This window comes from Carlito syrichta, unplaced genomic scaffold (genome assembly GCF_000164805.1).
Source record: "Carlito syrichta isolate Samal-C Ts95f unplaced genomic scaffold, Tarsius_syrichta-2.0.1 Scaffold302911, whole genome shotgun sequence".
NCBI lineage: Eukaryota > Metazoa > Chordata > Mammalia > Primates > Tarsiidae > Carlito > Carlito syrichta.
Window position 1 is genome coordinate 550953 of NW_007247007.1, and position 23151 is coordinate 574103.

The window sequence follows — 23151 nt, forward strand, 5'->3', positions numbered from 1 at the left end:
CTGCACTCCAGTCTGGGTGACAGAGTGAGACTCCAACTCAAAAAAAAAAAAAGACTTGGTAGAACTCAGCAGTAAAGCCATCAGTACTGGGTTTTCTTTGTTGGGAGGCTTTATTACTGATTCAAACTCATTACTCTTTATTGGTTGGTTCAGCTTTTCTATTTTTTCCTGGTTCAGTCTTGTTAGGTTATAGGTGTCTGGAAATTTATCCATTTCCTTTGGGTTTTCAATTTGATGGCGTATAATAGTCTCTAGTGATTCCTGTCCTTCTGGGGGTATCAGTTGTAATATTTCACTTTTTTGTTTCTGATTTGAGTCTTCTCTTTGTTTCGTAACTTAGCTGATGGTTCATCAGGTTTGTTCATCATTTCAAAAAACCAACTTTTCATTCATTGATCCTTTGTATTGCTTTTAAGTCTCTATTATACTTGGTTTTGCTCTAATCTTTTATTTCTTCTAGTAGTTTGGGTTTGGTTTGCTCTTGCTTTTCTAGTTCCCTGAGATGTATCGTTAGGTTATTTGAAATCTTTCTCCTTTTTTTGATGTAGGCTTTTGTTACTATGAATTTCTTAGCATTACTTTTGCTGTATCCTATAGTTCTTTGTTGTTGTTGTTGTTGATGATGTTGTTGTTTTTTGAGTCAGAGTCCCATTGTGCCTAGGCTGTAGTGCTGTAGCACACTCATGGCCTCCTCAGCCTCGACCAGGTGGGCTCAGATGATCCTTCTACCTCAGCCTTCCAGGTAGCAGAACTACAGGCATGTGCCACCATGACCGGCTAATTTTTTGATTTATTGTAGATAGGAGATCTAGCCAAGTTGCTCAGGCTGATCTCGTGAGCTCAGGCAATCCGCTCACCTCGGCATCCCAGTGTGTTGGGATTATAGGTGTGAACCACTGTGCCCAGCCAGGTTTTGGGTTTTTTGTTTTGTTTTGTTTTGTTTTTTTGAGCTGAAGTCTTACTCTTTTGCCCAGGCTGGAGGGCAGTGGCACACTCCTAGCCACTGCAGCCTTGACCTGCTGGGCTCAGGTGATTCTTCCTCCTCAGCCTTTCAAGTAGCTAGAACTGCAGGCATGCACCACCACACCTAGCTAATTTTTTGATTTACCAAGTTGCCTGGGCTGGTCTCAAACCCATGGGCTCAGGCACTCCTCTCACCTCACCCCCCCAAAGTGCTGCGATTATAGGCGTGAGCCACCATGCCTGGCCAGGTTTTGGTATGTTTTGTTACTATTTTCATTTGTTTCAAGATATGTTTTGATTTCCATCTTAATTTCTTCATTGACCCAGTGATCTTTCAGGAGCATATTGTTTAATTTACATGTATTTATACAGTTTTTAAAGTTGTTGTTCTTTTTGTGACAATGTTTTGGCAGTGGTCACTGTAGCCTTGAATTCCTGGGCTCAAGTGGTCCTTCCGCCTCAGCTTCCTTCATAGCTGGCACTGTAAGCATGTGCTGCCATGTCTAGTTTTACTTTTGTGTTTTTTCATAATGGTAGATACTATCCTTTGACTTCCACATGTAGTGCTCCCTTCCCTCAGTTTTTGCTTATCTGGGAAAGACCTTATTTCTGAAGGAAGTTGTAATCTTTTCAAAGTGTGTGATTGATCATCCTATAGATGTGGTATGCCCACCACCCTAGATTTGGCTTGGATGTTATTGTTTGTTGAAGTGTGTCCCACCAGAAGATATGTTGAAGTCCTGATCCTCAGTACCTGTGATTGTGACCTTTTTTTGGAAATAGTGTGTGATTTCCAAAAAATCAGATGTGATTAGCTAAGGTGAGTTCACAGTGGATTAGAGTGGTTCTTATATAATAAGACTATTATCTTTATAAGAAATAGAAAAAAGACACAAAGAGACAGACACAGAGAGGAGAAAGACATGTAAAGACAGAGGTGGAAGCTAATCCAGCTGTCAAGCCATACCTACACTGTATTAGTTTCCTGTGGCTGTCGTCCAAGGTACCACAAACTAGATGGCTTCAAAGCAAAAAAACAAAATGGCATTCTCTCACAGTTCTGGAGGCCTGGAGTCCAAAACCAAGGTGTCAGCAGTATTCGTTCCCTCTGGAGACTCTGGGAGTTTCTGTTTCATGTACTTCTCCTAGCTTTGGGTGATTGCCAGCAGTCCTTGGCTTTCCGTGGATTGTAGGTGCATTACTCTATCTCTACCCATCATCACATGGTGTTCTTTCTGTGTATACAAATTTCCCTCTTATTATAAGGATCCCAGTCCTCCCCTCTTATTATAAGGATGCCTTGCATAAGGGTCCCACCTTACCCCAATATGGCCTTATCTTAATTAAACTTAAACATCTACAAGGATCCTATTTCCAAGTTAAGGTCACATCAACAGTAAGGCCATATTCACAGGTCAGGAGTTGAGCATACTTTTTTACTTTTTTAGGAGACACAGTTCAACCCACAGCATATACCAAAAGGGTTTGAAAAAGGTTTGTTAGCATATAAGGAGACTTTTGGAGTAGAGCAGCTGCTTTAGTTTGGGTTGAGGGTTTTCAGCTCTTAGCAAAGGAAGGAGCCTCTGGGATTTCTTGCAAGCTAGTGCAGATGTGGGGCAGAAAGGGGAGAGGACTGGAAAGCTGTCAGCATCAAACACCAAAAGTGGAATTAGGCTCTTTATTATCCAAAGCAATTAATAATATATTGTTGATTAAAATATGGCAACTACACCTGGATTTATCTAGTGCTTCCTTTTTTCAGAATCATTCTCCTGTGCCATCTTTTTTTTTTTGAGTTGGAATCTTACTCTGTTGCCCAGTCTGGAGTGCAGTAACACGCTCACAGCCACCGTAGCCTCTATCTGCTCGGCTCAGATGATCCTTCTTCTTCAGCCTTCCAAGTAACTGGAACTATAGGCACGTGCCACCATGCCTGGCTAATTTTTTGATTTATTGTAAAGACGAGGTCTTGCCAAGTTGCCCAGGCTGATCTTGAACCCCTGAGCTCAGGCAGTCCTCTCATCTCGGCCTCCCAAAGTGCTGGGATTACAGGCTTGAGCCACTGCGCCCGGCCTGCCATTTTATTTTATTGACACCACCCAACAGAGGAACCAAGCTTGTTGCTAGAATTAGTGATTGATATAAAGCAAGACCTGTACTCTTCTCAAGAGTTTTGTTCTGTTTTGTCTGGGCATGGATGGACTGTCCAAGGAGTTCCTGGCTCTGATGTGTGTTGACAGGAAAACAAAGGTGTGACTTTCCCCAGTTGATAATCTCTTATGCATTGAATACTGAGTCTGCTAAATCAGAATCTCTAGGTTTTAGTAGAAAAGCTCCTCAGGTAATTCCATTGGGCAATTATAAAAAAAGAGAAATGAAGAAGGAAAAGTTAGCCCTCCACTGTCTTCTATAGACAGATGGTCAACAAGACAGATGGCCTCCAGAGTGAGGGGCGGGCTGTCGGAGCAGACTTGCCAGAAGCAGGGACCAGTCTCATGCCATTTACGATGGTGGTGGGCACCCAGAAAGGGGAGACCTGGCTGGCTGCCCTGCCTGGCAAGTGGAGTTGTCTGTGCCCTGGAGTTGGTCAGAATCTTGATTCTCAGAAGCCAGACTCAAACTTAGGAGGAGCTGTGGACACCCTGGAGGGTGGTGGTCACCTCCGTGCCCTGAAGATGTGTCTCTGTGGGGAAATACCTGAGGAGGGCAGATAAGCTGCCACTGCAGGTGGCTCCCTGGCGGTGTCTGACACCAGACAGACTCTGAGGGCTTGAGATGACTTTAGCTGTTTCCTGTATTCTGACTGAAGAAAATATTTACCTTTAAAAAATTATCTCCTAAACCGGGCTCGGTGGCTCAGCCTGTAATCCCCCGCCTTTGGGAGGCTGAGGTGAGTGGATTGCCTGAGCCCGCAGGTTCGAGACCCGCCTGGGCAGGCGAGACCTCATCTCTACAATAAATTAAAAAATCAGCCGGTAGTGGTAGTGTATGCCTGTAATTCCGGCTACTTGGAAGGCTGAGGCGGAAGGATCGCTGGAGCCCAGCAGGCGAGGCTGCAGTGGCCGGGAGCGGCCACTGCACTCCAGTCTGGGCGACTGAGTGAGACTCCAACTCAAAAAAAAAAAAATTATCTCCAGGCTGGGCACGGTGGCTTACGCCTATAATCCCAACATTTTGGGAAGTGGAGGAGAGAGGATTACCTGAGCCCAGGGGTTTGAGACCAGCCTGGACAACTTGGTGAGACCTCATCCCTACAATAAATCAAAACATTAGCCGGATGTGGTGGCGCACGTCTGTGGTTCCAGCCACTTGGAAGACTGAGATGGAAGGATCACCTGAGCCCAGCAGGTTGAGGCTGCGGTGGCCATTAGCGTGCTACTGCACTCCAGCCTGGGCTACAGAGTGAGACTCTGATTCAAAAAGAGCATAAAAAAATAAAAAATTATCTCCAATGGTAAAAGTAGAATGTTTTCCAGAGTTGTGAAGGATATGGGAAAATATTCATGATTTTAAGTTAATAGGGAAGTAGAGTAAATTACGGCAGTTAAGGGCCAGAGTGGGCCCCAGGAGAAAGTGAAACTAAGTAGCCACTGATCAGGGAGTAAAATGGGACACAGGGAATGCAGTAGTGTCAATTAGTTACCAGACTGGCTAGAGCAACATGAGCAGATTAGAAGGGGGAGAGGATGGATTAGCATAGGATATAATTTTCAAGAGTGTGACAGGAAAAGGAACTCAAGCATTTTCTTGATGCTTTTCTGTATTTTACATTTATCTTATTTTTGGAACCTGGAAAAAAAATTAGTGATATTAGTAATTTTCAAAAGCTGCTTTGCAGAGTGTTCCCTTGCCTGTGAGTCTAGGGCTGTCAGGAGCACTGTTCTCTGCTGTCTTGGTCCGTCTCTGCCTGTGGTGCAGACAGGAGGAGCCTCAGCAAGACTCAGAAGCAGGCTGGAGCTGGAACTGGCAGATTGGCTGGCTTTATAATTTTAAAAATTACTGGCTGTAAATTATAAGTCACCTAAAATCTTAAAATGAACCTTAAAAATAATGAACTAAGAAGGGAGCCCAGAAGATTTATGTTTGGGTCCTGGGTCTGTGTTTGCTAGTTTGGTGATGTTGGTTAAATCCCTTGACCTGACCTCTCTGAGCTCTGTTTTGTTTTGTTTTTTGAGTTGGGGGTCTCACTCTGTTGCCCAGGCTGAAGGAGTACAGTGACATGATCATGGCTCACTGCAGCCTTGACCTTCTGGGATCAGGAGATCCTTCTGCCTCAGCCTCCTGAGTAGCTGGGACTACAGGCACATGAATCCATGTCTAGCTAATTTTTTGAATTGTTGTAGAGACAGAGTCTTGCTATGTTGCCTCGGCTGCTCTTGAACTCCTGGGATCAAGCAGTACTCCTGCCTTGGCCTCCCAAAGGACTGGGATTATAGGAGTGAACCACCATGCCCAGCTTGAGCCCTGCTTTCACCTTGCAGAATGGTTTTGTGTATCATTCGGTCTGTTGTGGCTCCATAACAGAATATCATAGACTGGAAACTTGAACAACAGAAATTTATTTTCTCACAGTTCTAGAGGTTGGAGGTCCCAGACCAAGACACTAGCAATTTCAGTGTCTTGTGAGGGCCCACTTCCCTGCTTGCGGATGGCTGCTGGGCCTTCATATGATCTTTTCTGTGCTCCTGGCAGGGAAAGAGTAAACCCTCCTCTGACACCTTCCCTAATCAGATTAGGGACCCACTTTTATGACCTCATTTAGTATTAATGACCTAGAGACCCCCACGTGCCAATGCAGTCACATTGGGGTTAAGAATTTTATGAAAGTGTAGTTCAGCCTGTTACAAGTATGAAAAGATACGTGTGTAGCTGCTGCTGCTACCCTCCCCATCATGACTTGGCTCTGACTCAATTTGTAACCCTGGGGTTTTGAGAGCAGCACTGGACCCCCAACCCATGGTTTGTGTATCTCACTTAGGCGTGAAACACTTCAAGTAGTTTGTTGACAAGAATATGTTCAGAACCTGTAAACAAGTGCATATTTTTATAAATTAGCATAAACTCAAAGTCATCCCTGTGACAATGTCAGTATTGCTTGCTGCTTTCTTTTTTTTTTTTTTTTGAGTTGGAGTCTAACTGTCACCCAGGCTGGAGTGCATTGGCACATTCATGGCTGCCACACCTTCAGCCTGCTGTGTTCAGGCGAACTTCACCTCAGCTTTCCAAGTAGATGGAACTATAGGTGTGTGCCACCATGTCCAGCTAATTTTTTAATTTATTGCAGAGATGAAGTCTCACCAACTGGCCCAGGCTGGTCTTGAACACCTGAGCTTAGGCAGTCATCGCCTCTGCTTCCCAAAGTGCTGGGATTGCAGGTGTGAGCCACCGTGCCTGGCTGGCTTGCTGTTTTCTTGCAGGATAGAAAAGGTTGAAGTAAGCTCCTATCCAAGGCACTCCCTGGAAAGTATGTCCTGGTGCAGCTCTCCAGCCTGAGAGCACACCCATGTGCATTGGGGAAAGGCCCAGTCAGCAACCAGCCTTGTGGGATGCAAAGATCTGTCTGTTCTCTGTTCTCACTTTGCCTGGACTTCCCTGGCAACAGTGTCCTCGGGATGCTAGACCAGGCCTGTTGCTTCCCTTCTGGGGAACTATTTTTAGCAGTCATTTTTTTTTTAAGTTACAAAAGCAATAGGTGTTCTTTGCAGAAAAGTGAAGAGAAGGCAGTGAAAGTGAAAACCCCCACTTTCTAACAATATCAGGGTCAGATGAAGTCAGAAAGTTGCACAGTGCTCTGTTCTATAAAGTGACCAAGACAGCCATGAATGTAGTGAACATTGTAGTTACTGGAATTGTCCTCAGAGAGTGTGAGAAGCTCTGTCCTTCGCATGCTTGTTCAAACTCAAGTTTAAAATACATCTCTTGGAAAAATACTAAATCTTCTTGGGGCAACTATTTATCTCATCTGGTTCTGACCCTGACTCATGGCATCATTTTAATAGGTCTGTTAGTTTTATTAAGTGAGCACATGGTTCTTCTATTAAAGTAATTCAAAGAAGATAAAAAGAAACTAATGTCATGCTATGCAAATGTAGCTAACTGCTATTAACTTTTTAAATTTCTCATTTGTAAATAATTTCTACTTAGAAATAATTTACAAAAACAAAAGGGCCCCCTTCCTCTTCAGAACCTCTTGCTCTTAACATCTTACCTCATTTGCCATTTTCATTTATTATTCTCTTTCTTGTTCTTGCTTTCTCTCCATGTATATATAAATGTGTGTATATACACACATAAGTATATGAATGCACACATAACGTCATTTTTTCCTTTCCTTTTTTTTTTCTTTTTTGAGATACGTTCTCACTGTGTCTCCCAGGCTGGAATGCAGTGACACAATCACAGCTTACCTCAGCCTTCAACTCCTGGGCTCAAGTGATCCTCCTGCATCAGCTTGCTGAGTAGCTGGGACTATAGGTGTGTGCCGCCATACCTGGCTAATTTTTTAATTTGTTGTAGAGACGAGGTCTCACTGTGTTGTCCAGGCTGGCATAAATTTTTCTTTTCTTTTTTTTTTTTAAACAATTTTTTTTTGTTTTTGCTTAAGAGTCTCTCTGTAGTCCAGGCTAGTGCAGTGGCACATTCACGGTCACCACAGCCTCGACCTGTTGGGCTCAGGGGATCCTTCCGCCTCAGTCTTCCAAGTAGCTGTAACCACAGGCACATATCACCACACCTGGCTAATTTTTTGATTTATTGTAGAGACAAGGTCTCGCCATGTTGCCCAGGCTGGTCTCGAACCCATGGGCTCAGGCAATCCTCCTGCCTCCACTTCCCAAAGTGCCGGGATTACAGGCATGAGCCACCATGCCTGACTCATACATTTCTCTCTCTCTCTCTCTCTCTCTCTCTCTCTCTCTCTCTCTGTCTCTCTCTCTCTCGCACCCAGGCTGGATGGAGGGCAGTGGCATGCTCACGGCCAATGCAGCCTCAACCTGTTGGGCTCAGGTGTGGAACTACAGGCATGCGCCACCACACACAGCTAATTTTTCTTGTTTTTTTGTAGAGATGAGGTCTCACCAAGTTGCCCAGACTGATCTCGGACCCGTGGACTCAGGCAGTCCTCTCACCTCAGCTTCCCAAAGTGCTGGGATTATAGGCGTGAGCCACCGCACCTGGCATCATAAATTTTTCTTAACCATTAGAGATTGTCTTTGTTCAGACTACCATAGACTGGATGGTTTATAACAATATAAATTTATTTCTCACAGTTCTAGAGACTGGAAGTCCAAGATTAAGGTGCCTTCTGTTGGGAAACTGTTCCACATACCACCTTGCTGTGTCCTCACATGGCACGAGGAGCAAATGAGCTCTCTTGGGCCTCTTTTATAAGGGCTTTGATCCTATTCTTGAAGGCTCCTCCCTCATAACCTAATCACCTTTCAGAGCCCCACCTCCAAATACCGTGTTGGGGGGTTGGAATTTCAACACATGGATTTTGGGGTGACGCAAACATTTAGTCCACAGCAGATACTGAGTTATATACATCATAATGCTTTATCCCCAAATCCTTCAGTGTCTGTTTCCTAAGAATAGAGCTATTCTCTTATATAACCACAGAACGGTTAATAACGTCAATAAATTTAACATTAATAGCACTCATATTTCAGTTTTTCAGTTGACCCACAAATTTCCCCTTCTAGTTCAGGATCCAGTCTCTACACTCAGGTATTGCATTTGGTTTTCATGTCTCTTTAGCACCCTTTAATCTAGAGCATTTCATCTATCTTTCTTTGTCTTGTATAACATTTGCGCTTTGAAATAACACAGTTCTTCCCTTCTAGCATGACATCCCTCGTTTTGGGTTTGTCCTCACAATTAGACAATTTTGCCTTCTTAGCCAGAATGCTGCCTAAGTGATGTTTTGCCCTTTCTCATGGTACCACAGCTAGGGGCATATGATGGTCATCTGCCCCCGTTACTGAGGTTCATTTTGATTAACCCAGTCAGAGTGTTATCCAACCTGTCCATTGTATAATTACTATTTTTTTCCTCTCTGGTACCTAATAATCCACCTATGAGGAGACTGTTTAAGACTAAACAAATGCCTTGCTCCTCACCAACATTTTCCTCAGAGTTAGCATTCATTGATGTTAATCCTTGCTTGAACCAATCTTGATTATGATGGTTACAAAATGATGCTTCTGACTGTAGCATCCCCTCCACATTTAGTATTCTGTTGTAAGCTAGAGCCTTCTCTTCCCCCCCATCTGTTTATCTGTGCAGCCTTGCTAATTCCTGTTTTTCAGTAGTTTTAAATTAATTACTGTATTTATTTATTTTTTTGAGTTAGAGTCTCACTCTGTCACCCAGACTGCAGTGCAGTGGCACACTCACGGCCACCGCATCCTCAACCTGCTGGGCTCAGGCGATCCTTCCACCTCAGCCTTCCGAGTAGCTAGAACCACGAGCATGCACCTCTACACTCGGCTAGTTTTTTGGTTTATTGTAGAGATGAAATCTCGCCAAGTTGCCCAGGCTAGACTCAGGCAATCCTCTTACATCTGCCTTCCAAAGTGCTGGGATTATAGGCATGAGCCACCACGTCTGGCCAGTTACTGTATTTAATTATGTTTGTGCTCACATTATCCCAGATTTGGCCAGTGGGCATCCCTCGAGCTGGCTCCCATGCCCTCTGGCATGACCATTACTTTTTTGAGCACTTCTTTACTTTCTCAAGTAAGTTGCTCAGGCTCCTCTTGTTCTTCCCCTGCTCCAGCCCCAGCATCATTCAAACAAGGACCTCCAAGGAGTCCTTGTTTCTTTTAGCATGCTCATTGTCATCACAGTGTCTTTTCTTTTAGGCCCTTTCAATGAACAGAGCTAGAAATAGATGCTCATGTACGCTCATATACACACAGAAATATGCACACTTATACATATAGCTGTACATATGTACACACACATGAGCGTGTGTATATATCACAGTTACACCAGTGTCTGTCTCCAGTTTCGGTGTACCTCAGCAAGTTCTGTTGTGACTTCTTCCATTCCGTATTTGTCTTTTCTTCAGCAGTGAGAACCCTGGCTCCTAATACAGTCAACATATTTGCTCATTCCTGTGATACATCTAAAATAGTGTGTTCTTAATTGGACCACAGATATTATGCCTACTTAAAAAAATTCAGGATCACCTCCTCCTGCCCATGTTTTTAACTTTTGATGAACATCTTTGTTGATTTCTCTGCATATACCTATAGACAGATATGCACGATTTTATTAAATTGTAATCATACTGTTCTATAACCTGACTTCCCACCCACTAACATATTAACACTTTTCCGTAAAATTTTATCCACCATCTTTTTGTCCACAAAAATAAAACCCATAGAGTATTTTGTAATAACTTCAAGATAAGACCACGATTCCCTGGTATTGCACTTTGACTTTGATTTTTAAAAGGCATCCAGTTTTTTCGCTATTATATATAAAGCTGGCATCTGCATCTTTGTAACTAAATCTTAATTATTTCCTTAGGATAGAAGTGGAATTACTGGTCAAAGGGTATGTATATTTTTATGTCTTTCTGAATGGCTGTATTTATGCTCTGATCTGCAGTTTTTGAGAGTGCTGGTTTTTCTAGACCAGTGTTTCTCAACTGTGGCTGCACATTAGAATCATTGAGGGCACTTTTAAAAGCAGTGATGCCCAGGACTGGCTCCCAGAGATTCTGGTTTCATGAATCTAGGGTATGACCCAGGATTTGTAGTTTTTAAAAGCTCCCCAAGAGATTTTCATATGCAGCCAGTTTGATAGGTAAAAGCGGTATTTCATTATTTTAATTATAATTTTCTCCTGAAATTGTTTCAGGCATTCAGATTTGGGAGAAGTGGCCCCAGAAATAAAAGCGTCAGAGAGACGAACAGCTGTGGCCATTGCAGGTAAGTTGGACTTGGACTCATTCTGAAGTAGATGTGCTTCTCCTGTCCTATTGGGTTCTGGGATCCAGCCCCTTCCTGGGCTGAGACTGAGAAACTCAAACACAAATATGCTTAAAGCTTTTAGTTTTCCTTTTACAAAAAGATTCCATATAAGGATCTTTTGAACATTCATTGTACGTCCAGAATAGGATTCAGTTTTAGTAGGTGATTATCACACAATTTACCAGGAGCAAATTACCCTAATTTTATTTAATTAACATATTTATTTATTTATTTATTTGATTGAAGTCCTCCCCCAACACTGATTTATTTATTTTTATTTTTTGAATCAAGTCTCACTCTGTCATCCAGGCTGGAGTGCAGTGGCACTATCATAGTTCACTGCAGCCTTGAACTGTGGCTTAAGTGATCCTCCCACCTCAGCCTCCCGAGTAGCTGGAACTATAGGCTTGCACCACCACACCTGGCTATTTTTTTAATGGTCTCACTCTTTCACCCAGGCTGGAGTGCAGTGGCATGCTCACGGTCACCACAACCTCGACCTGCTGGGCTCAGGCGATCTTTCTGCCTCAGCCTTGCAAGTAGCTGGAACTACCACACCCAGCTAATTTTTTTTATTTATTGTAGAGATGAGGTCTCATCAAGTTGCCCAGACTGGTTTCGAACCCCTGGACTCAGGCATTCCTCTCTCCTCGACCTCCCAAAGTAATTTTTAAATTTTTTTTGTAGCGACAAGGTCTTGCTATGTTGTCTAGTCTGGTCTCAAACTCCTGGGCTCGGTTATCCTTCTGCATTGGCCTCCCAAAGTGGTGGGATTATAGGTGTGAACCACCATGCCTGGCCCGTTATCCTAATTTTAGTATGTCACCCATAGCTGTCACCCTAAGTGGTATTTAGGATGACTGTATCTTCTAAAATGGGCACTTCTGAGAGTTAAAGAGGTGTTATGTTGAGACAAGTATAAATTAGGATTGTTCCCTGGGCAGACTGGAACTTGTGGTTTTCCTGGTCTTGTTCCACTTAGGCTGTTTTTCTTTCTCTGAGGATTTGGGTGTTGCTGTAGAAAAATGAGAAAGTGGCTGGGTGTGGTGGCTCATTCCTGTAGTCCCAGCATTTTTGGGAGGCCAAGGTGGAAGGATCTCTTGAGGTCAGAGTTCAAGACCAACCTGGGTAACACAGTGAGACCTTGTCTCTACAAAAAAATCCAAAAAATTATCTGGGCATGGTGGTGCGTGCCTGTAGTTTCAACAACTTGGAAGGCTGAGGTGGAAGGAACATCTGAGCCCAGCAGGCCTAGGCTACAATGGTCATGAGCATGCAACTGTACTCCATCCAGCCTGGGTGACAGAGTGAGACTGACTCAAAAATAGAGATGGGGAGGGGGAGGGGGAGAGAGAGAGAGAAAGAAAGAGAGAGAAACACGGGCATGTGATAAAGAAAGGGAGTTACCTTACTGGATGCTTATTGTGGGCTGGGTTGTCTTAGTTTTTGCAATAATTCTAAGATAGTTATTTTCATTCCTTTGTTTCATTTGAGGAAAATGAGGCTCAGAGATACTCTGGTCTTTCCCCAAACTTTCATCGCTGTCAGTCTCTGTAGTCAGTAAACATCCAGAAATTATTTTAAATTATTTTAATTATTTTCATGAAGTATTTGAACTCCTCAAGCATGTGCTTCATTTTTAAGATTTAGAGCAAGCTTTTTAACCTATAGGATTTTTAGAAAGTTGTATTGAAGTATAACATACATTTAGAAAAGTGTTCAAATTACGAGTGTGTAGCTTGATAAATTTGAAGTTCACAAACCTGAATTTAGCCATGCAAACCAGGATGCAGATCAGGAAGTCAAACAAAATCATCTCCCCAGAATCCTTCTAGTTATTTCCCACTACTCTTTTGCCAGGGGCAACCACTATCCTGACTTCAAAAGCATAGACTTAATTTTGTCTAGTTTATGCTTTATGTAATCACTCTATAGAATTCATTTATCTCATTTCAGTTCTGCAAGCTCTACTTGACAGCTCATTTTAAAAAATTGTTTTAAGTGAACAATTCAACGCTTCTGTGGTATTTAGGATATCCACAATGTTGTACAACTACCACCTCTTATCTATGTAGTCCTAAAATATTTCTAACTAGGCATGGTATCCCAGCCACTTGAGAGGCTGAGGTAGGAGGAGCCCTTGATTCCTTGATCCCAGCAGTTCAAGTTCAGCCTGGGCAACATAGCAAAACCTTATCTCTAAAAAACAAAAATATTTCCATTACTTGAAGTAAAACCTTGTACCCATTAAGCAGTTTCCTGCATCTCTCCTTCCTCCCAGCCCCTAGCAATCCAGTCTGTGTTATAGCTCTGTTTATTTACTCTGGATATTTCATACAAATGAAATCACATAATATGTGACTTTTACTCAGCCTAATGTTTTGGAGTTCATCCATATTGTTCCTTTTTATGGCTGGATAATATTCCATTGGAGATATATATATATACACACACCACAATTTGTTTATCTACTAATCTGTTGACGAACATCTGGGTTGTTTCAACCTTTTGGCTATTGTGAGTAGTGCTGCTATGAACATTCTTATATAAGTACTTGAGTCTCTGCTTTCAATTCTTTTAGGAGTGTAATTGCTAGGTTATATGGTAATTCCATGTTTAACTTTTTGAAGAACTGCTAGAATGTTTTTCCCAGAGCTGAACTATTACATTCCCACCAGAAATGTTTGAGGCCAGTTTTTCCTTGTCTTCCCCAACCCTTATTTTGTTCTTAATAGCCATCCTAATAGGTGTGAGATGGTATCTCATTGTGGCTTTGATTTGCATCTCCCTAGTAAAGGTTAATGCTGATTATCTTTTCATGTAGTTGTTGCCTTTTGTATTTCTTCTTTAGAAAGATGTCTACTCAAGTTTTTTGGCTCCCTCCCTTTTTTTGGAGACAGGATCTCACTGTCACCCAGGCTGGAGTGCAGTGATGTGATCATGGCTCATTGCAACCTCAAACTCTTGGGCTCAAGAGATCCTTCTACCTCAGCTTCTTGAGTAGCTGGGACTACAGGTTCATGCCATTGCTGGCTAAGTTTTTTTTGAGTTGGAGTGTCACTCTGTTGTGCAGACTGGAGTCTAGTGGCACACTCACGGCCGCTGCAGCCTCGACCTGCTGGGGCTCAGGCGATCCTTTCATCTCAACTTTTCAAGTAGCGGGAACTACAGGCATGCGCCATCACACCTGGCTAATGGTTCTTGATTTATTGTAGAAATGAGGTCTCGCCAGGTTGCCCAGGCTGTTCTCGAACCTGTGGGCTCAGGCAATCCTCTCACCCTGGCCTCCCAAAGTGCTGGGATTATATGTGTAAGCCACCACACCCAGCCCCAGTTTTTTGTTTTTTGTAGAGGCAAGGACTTGCTATGTTGTCCAGGTGAGTTTTGAACTCCTGGCCTCAAGCAATCTTTCTTCCTTGGCCTTCTAAAGGGCTGGGATTACAGATTGGCCTTCTAAAGGGCTGGGATTACAGATGAAGTATTATGGCCTGGCCCATACTTCATTCTTAGCACTGACAACCCCAAGGTATGAAATGCACATAAATGTGCATTTATTATCCAATAACAAGTATTCCAAAATTTTGTGAAAAAACTATTTAGTGAGTACCAGCTACTAAATAATTGGGGGCAAAAGACCATTAAGCTTGATGGGTGAAAATGGTTTTTTAATTGCCCTACTTTGAATTCTCCAACAATAGGCTCATAACAGTTCTTACTAAAATCACCTTCAGTGGTAGGGCTGGCCCGCCCTCTGCCTTTTGTGATCATTTGAGCCCAGTACTCCCACTGAGTTGGCGCTTGGCTCATCCTTAGATCAGTTCCTGCCTGACAGGAAGCATAGTGGAGACCTTGGCTCATGGAGCCAAGCCCTCACTGATCTCCTATGTGTGTTGCTGACTTGTGTCTTTCCTTGGACCCTGCTGCCTCCCCTTTGGCCTGTTCCACAGTCTGCTGATGGCTGCTGAGCATCACACTCTTTCTTACCCCTAGTGAGTGGTTTCCTTAACTTGGTAGCCCTGACTCTGGCTACCTTGTGCATCCTTGACCTTACCCAACTGTAATCTCTCCCTGGGTTCACATCAGAGCTCTTTCCTTAACTAAGCAAGTTCTATTTTCTTTGGGTCTTGAGGTTATGCCTGATTGCAGCTCATACCTACTCTCATAACCTCCCCAACCCCATCTCTGATATCTCTAGACTCTCCCATGCTCTTCTCTGACCATTTTTTCTCCTTATATGGCATTTTGGATTCCTTGGGAAAATTCTTCTTGTGTCCTTTCTTTTTTTCTTTTGAATCATCTCACTCTGTTTCCCATACTGGAATGCAGTGGCATCATCATGGCTCACTACAGTTTAGACCTCCTGGACTCAGGTGATCCTTCTGCCTCAGCCTCTTGAGTAGTTGGGACTGTAGGCACACACCACCACACCACCACTCCTAATTTTTAAATTTCTTTTTGGTAGGGGTGAGGTCTCACTGTGGCCTAGGCTAACCTCAAGTAGTCCTCTCACCTCGGCCTCCCAAAGTGCTGGAATTACAGGTGTGAGCCACTGTGTCAACTTGGTGTCTTTTCTTCACTTTAAATAAAGTAATATTTTCACTGCTTGGCATTGTGGTTTGATCTGTGTGGATCTTGTGTCTTCTCTGATCTAATTTTGTTTCCTGAACCCCGTTTTCTTTTTCACTTTTTTCTCCTTCTTACTATTCACGTCTGTCTCCCAGAAGCATTATCAAAAAAGACAGTTTGAAATGAGAGTTTTAAGGTCTTTCTTCCCAACATAAATATCTGAGTAGCACTAAATTGAAAACATTCTGAAATTAAAATATTAATTTTGATGGATATATCATGATGTTACAGGCTTTGGACAGGTAGCAGTTTACTTATAAGTCACAACTCATCTCCACTCTGATTCCTGTTTCCTCTACCCTCCCTGTGTATTTGTTCTGTGATATAAATAGCATTTTAAGTGATTACCAAAACTCCTTATGCTAGAATAAAGATAATGTTGTTGGGAGATGGTGAATTTGGAAATTGAGTCAAGGAATTTATATCATCTTACTTTTTAAATGGTTTCTCTGCCGGACATGGTAACTCATGCCTGTAATTCCAGCACTTTGGGAGGTGGAGGCGAGACAGAGCCCAGGGGTTCAAGACTAGCCTAGGCAACTTGGTGATACCTCGCCTTTACAATAAATAAAAAAATTAGCTGGGTGTGGCTATAGATCCAGCTACTTGGGAGGCTGCAGTAGCATGATCATGCCTACGCTCCAGCCTGGGCGACAGAGTGAGACTGACTTAAAAAAAAAAAAAAAAGGTTAATCTATTTAAGTTTTGTGGTTATTCATATTTTCCCAGAATTTAGAAAATTCTCCAAGTAGTATATCCTAGAATAAATCTCTGTCTTTTGTATAGCTATTACTACACATATTTGTGACATATTTTGTGTCAGAAAAAAAATAAAATGGACATAGAAAAACTGAAACCAGTAATAGCACTAAAAATAAACATCATCTAACATATCAATTTGAATTTTTTTTGGAGGAGGTAAACCAATTTTGCTGTCCATTATGTTATACAAAAATCTAGGAATCATGGATTTGAACAGAAAACAAATGAATAGTAAATGAGAGTAGAAAAGAAATAATTTAAATTTGTAATTTTTTCCCCATGATATTAGGATGATAACCATGTTAGAACACATTTGTCTGGCACTTGAAATGTTTGACAGAGAGGTTCTAACTTGCTGATGAAACTAAATATGTGTTTGTTTGTTTTTTCTTCTAGATTTGGAATGGAGAGAAATGGAAGGAGATGATTGTGATTTCCGTTATGGAGGTAGAAACCACAGGATTTGGCAATAGATTGAAAGAGGGAAAGAGAGGGAATGGGTAAAGTAACAACTGGGATTTTATAATGTGAACAACTGGGAGAGTTGCTATCTTGGTAAGAGGGAGATTCTGGATTTAGCTTAGGTTACTTTGTGTCAGTCAAAGGCACACTATTGGATTGACACTTCATTTCCCTTTGCTTTTTCCATAGATGGTACAAATGAGGCTCAGGACAATGACTTTCCAACAGGTAAGCATTTCTTCCTACCTTTCTCTCTGTTCTGGCTTCCTGTTCTATGGAAGGGACATACCGTCTTGGCTGGTGATTCCACACCTGACTGCATCAAATCACCTGGGAGGTAGGACACTCAGATTTAGGATACCTAGTTCATTAACCCTTTATACATCATCAATAATAATGCTTAAAAAAAAATCCTGAGGAGTTTGCTAATCACATAGAGAAATCAGGCCCCCCACCACCAAACATTCTCATTCCCTATAGTGAACTAGCATCTTTAAAGGTGAAGCGCAAAGAACAAGTTCCTGAAGTGCACAGCCAGGTTTGGAAGCCATTTGTTTCGTCCAGTGACTTCCCTTGCAGATCCTAGACCCAGAGCTGCCAGACAGCCTGCTAAGGGCCACACATTGGGCAGGAGTGCATATAGAAATAGCTTTGTTTGCTGTGTCTTTTTCCCATTGCCTTTTACTACCATACTACTTAAAAAATAAGAAAAGTTGTTCCCCTTCTGGATAAGAAAAGCAGTGTCCCTAGTTTCATTCAGGCAAAACTAGGAGACCTGAATAACACCTATAAAGGATTTCTTTTCTTTTTATTTTTGAGTTGGAGTCGCATTCTGTCGCCCAGGCTGGAGTGCAGTGGCATGCTCATGGCCACCGCAGCTTCAACCTGCTGGGCTTAGGTGATCCTTCTACCTCAGTCTGCCAAGTAGCTGGAACTATAGGCATGCGTCACCATGTCCACCTAATTTTTTGACTTATTGTATAGATGTGGTCTCGCCAAATTGCCGAGGCTGGTCTCAAACTCATGGGCTCAGGCATTCCTCTCATCTTGGCCTCCCAAAGTGCTGGGATTATAGGCATGAACCACTGCGCCCGGCTCCTATAAAGGATTTCTACCCCAGTGTGACTCTTCACAGGCAGTTCCTTTGTATCTGCAACAAGTTTCCAGGTCCCCTGTGTTCATTCAGTGCTGTAAGTCCTGCTGGTCACCTGAGGAGTGGTCCTGAATCCAACACTGATCTACTTGGGTGGGAAACAGGAGAAGGACTGGATCAACCAGTGTTTCCTCTCATGGTTTACTTGATCTGCAGTGGCATGACACACATTGCTTCCTCTCTTGAGAAAGGAACTAGAGAAAAGCCTGCAAATCAGTGGAAATTGAATTTGTTTTGTATGTTAACATTTAAAGTGCACTAGTTATATACAGTATGAATATACTTGCTGAACCAAGGCCTGGAATGGGCCATTAAACCTTTGGAGGTAGCAGTACTGTTCTGAGCAACTAGTTTATAAGGTTTTGTATTCTATAGGGTGATATTTGAGTGTCTAAACAAATAAATGCTCACGTAATAACAATCTGCATTGAATATTTTAATTTGTTTAAAATTTAAAACTGGGCTGGGCACGATGGCTCAAGCCTGTAATCCCAGCACTTTGGGAGACTGAGGCGAGTGAATTGCCTGAGCCCAAGGATTTGAGAACAGCCTAGGTAACTTGACGAGACCTCATCTCTGCAATAAATCAAAAAAGTAGTGGGTTCCATCTGCTTGGGAGGCTGAGGTGGAAGGATCGCCTGAACCTGGCATGTTGATGCTCAGGTGGCTGAGAGTGTGCCACTGCACTTCAGCCTGGGTGATGGAATGAGACTCCAGCTCACACACACACACAAAATTTTAAACTGTACTATTATTGATCTCAGATTTGCAAAATGTTTGTTTAGATATGATTAATGGCACCCTGTGCTTAGTGATATCTTACTGTTTCCTTTAACATAGTCTCTCTAACTTATTTGCAAAGAGATAAAAACATTAACTAGAAAGCCAGAGAGCTGATTTGGTGATTATGCCCCTGTGGGAACTTCCCGGTGACATCAAGTGGACCCCCAGCAGGGATAAGGTATGGAGTGAGGACAAGAAGCCCAGGGCTAGGCTACAGTGTGGGGCCAGAAGCTCAGAAATACATTCCTGGGAGTGAGTTGTGATCTGGGAATTGGGGCCTGCATTCAGCATCTAGGGGTTAAGTGCTGTTCACTGCAGCCAATTCATTTTGAGCTCAGTGTTAGATCTTACAGGCTTCTAGAGAAATCAGATTTTGCATGGACTTTCCCAGTTATTAGACGTGACTTCTCTATTTCCATTTGTTTTTCCTTTTTGTGAAGTCACATATATCTGTGGTTGGAGTGGTATTATTACCAGCCTCTGGCATACCCTGAACCTCCCATGCCTGCATCCTGCCTGTGAAGGGAGTCATCACTCCTACCTCCTGCTGGGCTCTTCCTCACCTGCTCTGCTCTGCCCCTGGCTTGGGAGCACAGGGTAAGCACTTATGTCTTCCTTTCTTTCCACAGTGGAGAGAAGCAGGCTTCAAGAAATGCTGTCACTTTTGGGCCTAGAGACATACCAGGTCCAGAAACTCAGCCTCCAGGACTCTCTGCAGATAAGTTTTGACAGCATGAAGAACTGGGCTCCTCAGGTTCCCAAAGACTTGCCCTGGAATTTCCTTAGGAAGCTGCAGGCCCTCAATGCGGAAGCCAGGAACACCACCATGGTGCTGGATGTGCTTCCAGATGCCAGGCCTGTGGAGAAGGAGAGCCAGATGGAAGAGGAAATCATCTACTGGGACCCCGCTGATGACATCACCGCTGACATTTATTCTTTTTCTGAGCTGCCCACTCCCGACACACCAGTGAACCCCTTAGACCTTCTCTGTGCTCTTCTGCTCTCCTCAGACAGTTTCCTGCAACAAGAAATAGTGTTGAAAATGTCCCTCTGCCAGTTTGCACTCCCTCTTGTGTTGCCTGACTCAGAAAACCACTACCACACATTTCTGCTGTGGGCCATGCGGGGCATTATGCGGACATGGTGGTCCCAGCCCCCGAGGGGGCTAGGGAGCTTCCGTGAAGACAGTGTGGTCCTGTCCAGAGTACCCACCTTTGCCTTTGTGCGCATGGATGTCAGTAGCAATTCCAAGTCCCAGCTTCTCAATGCCATCCTCAGCCCGGGCCACAGGCAATGGGACTGCTTCTGGCACCGGGACCTCAACTTGGGCACCAATCCCCGGGAGATTGCAGATGGGTTGATAGAAATTTCCTGGTTTTTTCCTGGTGGCAGGGAAGACTTGGACATTTTCCCGGAGCCTGTGGCCTTTCTGAACCTGAGAGGTGACATTGGGTCTCATTGGCTGCAGTTTAAACTCTTGACAGAAATCTCCTCTGCTGTGTTTATATTGACCGACAACATCAGTAAGAAAGAATACAAACTGCTGTATTCCATGAAGGAGTCGACCACAAAATACTACTTCATTCTGAGTCCTTACCGTGGGAAACGTAACACCAACCTGAGATTCTTGAATAAATTAATTCCTGTGCTGAAAATAGACCATTCCCACGTCCTTGTGAAAGTCAGCAGCACTGACAGCGAGAGCTTTGTGAAGAGGATTCGTGCAATCATCGGGAACGTGGTGCGGGCCCCCTGCAGGAGGGTGTCTGTAGAGGACATGGCACATGCAGCCCGTAAGCTGGGCCTAAAAGTTGATGAGGACTGTGAGGAGTGTCAGAAGGCAAAAGACCGGATGGAGAGAATTACTAGGAAGATCAAAGACTCAGATGCCTACAGAAGGGATGAGCTGAGGCTGCAGGGGGACCCCTGGAGAAAGGCAGCCCAAGTGGAAAAGGAGTTCTGCCAACTACAGTGGGCCACGGATCCCCCTGAAAAGCACAGGGCTGACCTGAGGCGTCGGCTGCTAGAACTTAGGATGCAGCAGAATGGCCATGACCCCACATCAGGGGTTCAAGAGTTCATCTCGGGGATCAGCAGCCCCTCCCCGGGCGAGAAGCAGTACTTCTTGAGGTGGATGGAGTGGGGGCTGGCTCGGGTAGCCCAGCCGCGACTGAGACAACCTTCAGAGACTCTGCTCACTCTGAGACCAAAGCATGGGGGGGCCGCAGACTTGGGTGAGCCTCTCTGGCCCGAGCCCCTGGGGGTGGAGCACTTCCTGCGGGAGATGGGACAGTTTTATGAGGCTGAGAGCTGCCTGGTGGAGGCAGGGAGGCTGCCGGCAGGCCAGAGGCGTTTTGCCCACTTCCCAGGCTTGGCCTCGGAGCTGCTGCTGGCAGGGCAGCCCCTGGAACTGATTGACGGGAGCACCCTGAGCACTCCTGTCCGCTGGGTCACAGGGCTCCTGAAAGAGCTGCATGTCCGACTGGAGAGACGGTCACGACTAGTGGTTCTGTCAGCCCTTGGGGTGCCAGGCACGGGAAAGTCCACACTCCTCAACACTATGTTTGGGCTGCGGTTTGCCACAGGGAAGAGCTGTAGTTCTCGAGGGGCCTTTATGCAGCTCATCACAGTGGCTGAGGGCTTCAGCCAGGACCTGGGCTGTGACCACATCCTAGTGATAGACTCTGGGGGGCTGATAGGTGGGGCTTTGACCTCGGCTGGGGACAGGTTTGAGCTGGAGGCTTCGCTGGCCACTCTGCTTATGGGGCTGAGCAACGTCACTGTGGTCAGTTTAGCTGAAACAAGGGACATTCCGCCAGCTATTCTGCATGCATTTCTGAGGTTGGAAAAAACAGGGCACATGCCCAACTATCAGTTTGTATACCAGAACCTTCATGAAATGTCTGCCCCCAACCCCAGGCCGAGAGACAGGAGACAGCTCCTGGATCCACCTGGCGACCTAAGCAGAGCTGCAGCCCAGATGGAGAAACAGGGTGAGGGCTTCCGGGCACTGGCAGGGCTGGCCTTCTGCGACCCTGAGAAGCAGCACATCTGGCACATCCCCGGCCTGTGGCATGGGGCACCTCCCATGGCTGCAGTGAGCTTAGCCTACAGTGAAGCCATATTTGAATTGAAGAGATGCCTGCTAGAAAACATCAGGAATGGCTTGTCCAATCAAAACAAAAATATCCAGCAGCTCATTGAGCTGGTGAGACGGCTCTGAGTGTGGAGACAAACCAAGTTCAGGTGCAGGAGGCTGCTGTGGGTGGCCTGTCCTGATGGGGTGTCCATGTGTGACTGCACCCTGGCACATAAGAATGACTGGTGTCCTACCCACATGAGAAGGAAGACAAGCAAAAGACAGAGGGTTTGGAGTCTCCTACGCAGTGTTAAGAAAGGAAGTAACCTCACAGACCAGTTTAGAGATGTTATCGGGAATATAAAAGACCCCCGTGGTGGGCGAGACACAAGCAGTCACTTGTTGTCTGTCTTAACCCCTGACAGGGATGTTGTGAGGTGAGCCCTCTGTACAGCTGCTCTCTGTCACTGGCCCCTGGCGTGGGTAGCTGTTTCCTCAACCAGTGCAGGCCCAGGCAGGCAGGAGATACCCAGGACGGAGGTGGGGAAATTGAGGAAACAGAGGTAGGCCTTGTCCCCACCCAAACCTAGGGCCTCTTGGTGGACCAGCATTCGAGATGTTTTGGTGACATGATCCTGGCCCCTGCAGTAAGTGCCCACAGTGTGCAAGGCACTACCGTGGCACCATATTTATTGATTGATTTGTGAAGGCTTCCCTGACTCCTGCCCAGGAAGAGTTCATCGGTCACTCTGTTGTGCCCCACAGCACTTTGTTTTACCTCTGCCACATACTTCACATGGCGCATTGTAACTCATGTGTTTACATGTCTGCCCCCCAGACTGTGCGCTCCTTGAGGGCAGGGACTGTCCATTATCCAGCTCTTTGTCCCCAGGGCCTGGCACATTGTAGGCGCTTAATAAATGTCTGTTGAATGAATGAAATGAATGAATGTACAAATGACGGTAACAAACAGGTTCTGCCTCTCTGTGCCCTAATTCTCCTGTTTCTTCAAAGAGGATAGCAGAGTCTGACTGAGAAGGGGGCATGTTACATGCAGTCTCTGGAATGGTGGACAGCACAGAGACATGCCTGTTCCTTCTGTTTAAGCAAAGAGCCATTCTTCAGGCTGTTACTGGAAATTGAAACTACATGCCTTCACAGCAACTCTGAGCTGTCTCCATCATTGCCCCATTCCATAGGTGGGGAAAGGGAGGCCTAGAGCAGGTAAGCCTCTGGATGGGCAGAGCAGGAGTGGATGAAGGGCAGTGCTCTCGCCACTCAGCTTTGTGTCTCTTCCTTACTTCTTCCTCTCCATGCTCCCACAGCCTCCAGGCTCACCCCCA

General features: G+C 44.6%; 1 protein-coding gene across 6 annotated transcripts in view; it reads left to right on the forward strand.

Moving 5' to 3' along the window:
* Window positions 1-22688, forward strand: part of LOC103259600 (up-regulator of cell proliferation) — a 59248-nt gene extending 36560 nt beyond the window's left edge. For 2 of the 6 annotated variants that reach the window (XM_008057255.2, XM_021711913.1), the window contains exons 2-6: window positions 10498-10524; window positions 10831-10901; window positions 16728-16778; window positions 16983-17021; window positions 19359-22688. In XM_008057255.2, coding sequence (XP_008055446.1) covers window positions 16745-16778; window positions 16983-17021; window positions 19359-21952 — 2667 coding nt within the window. In that variant the 5' untranslated portion in view covers window positions 10498-10524; window positions 10831-10901; window positions 16728-16744 and the 3' untranslated portion in view covers window positions 21953-22688. The other 4 variants (XM_021711912.1, XM_021711914.1, XM_021711915.1 and 1 more) reach the window with 4 other exon arrangements.
* Window positions 22689-23151: the final 463 nt, after the last annotated feature.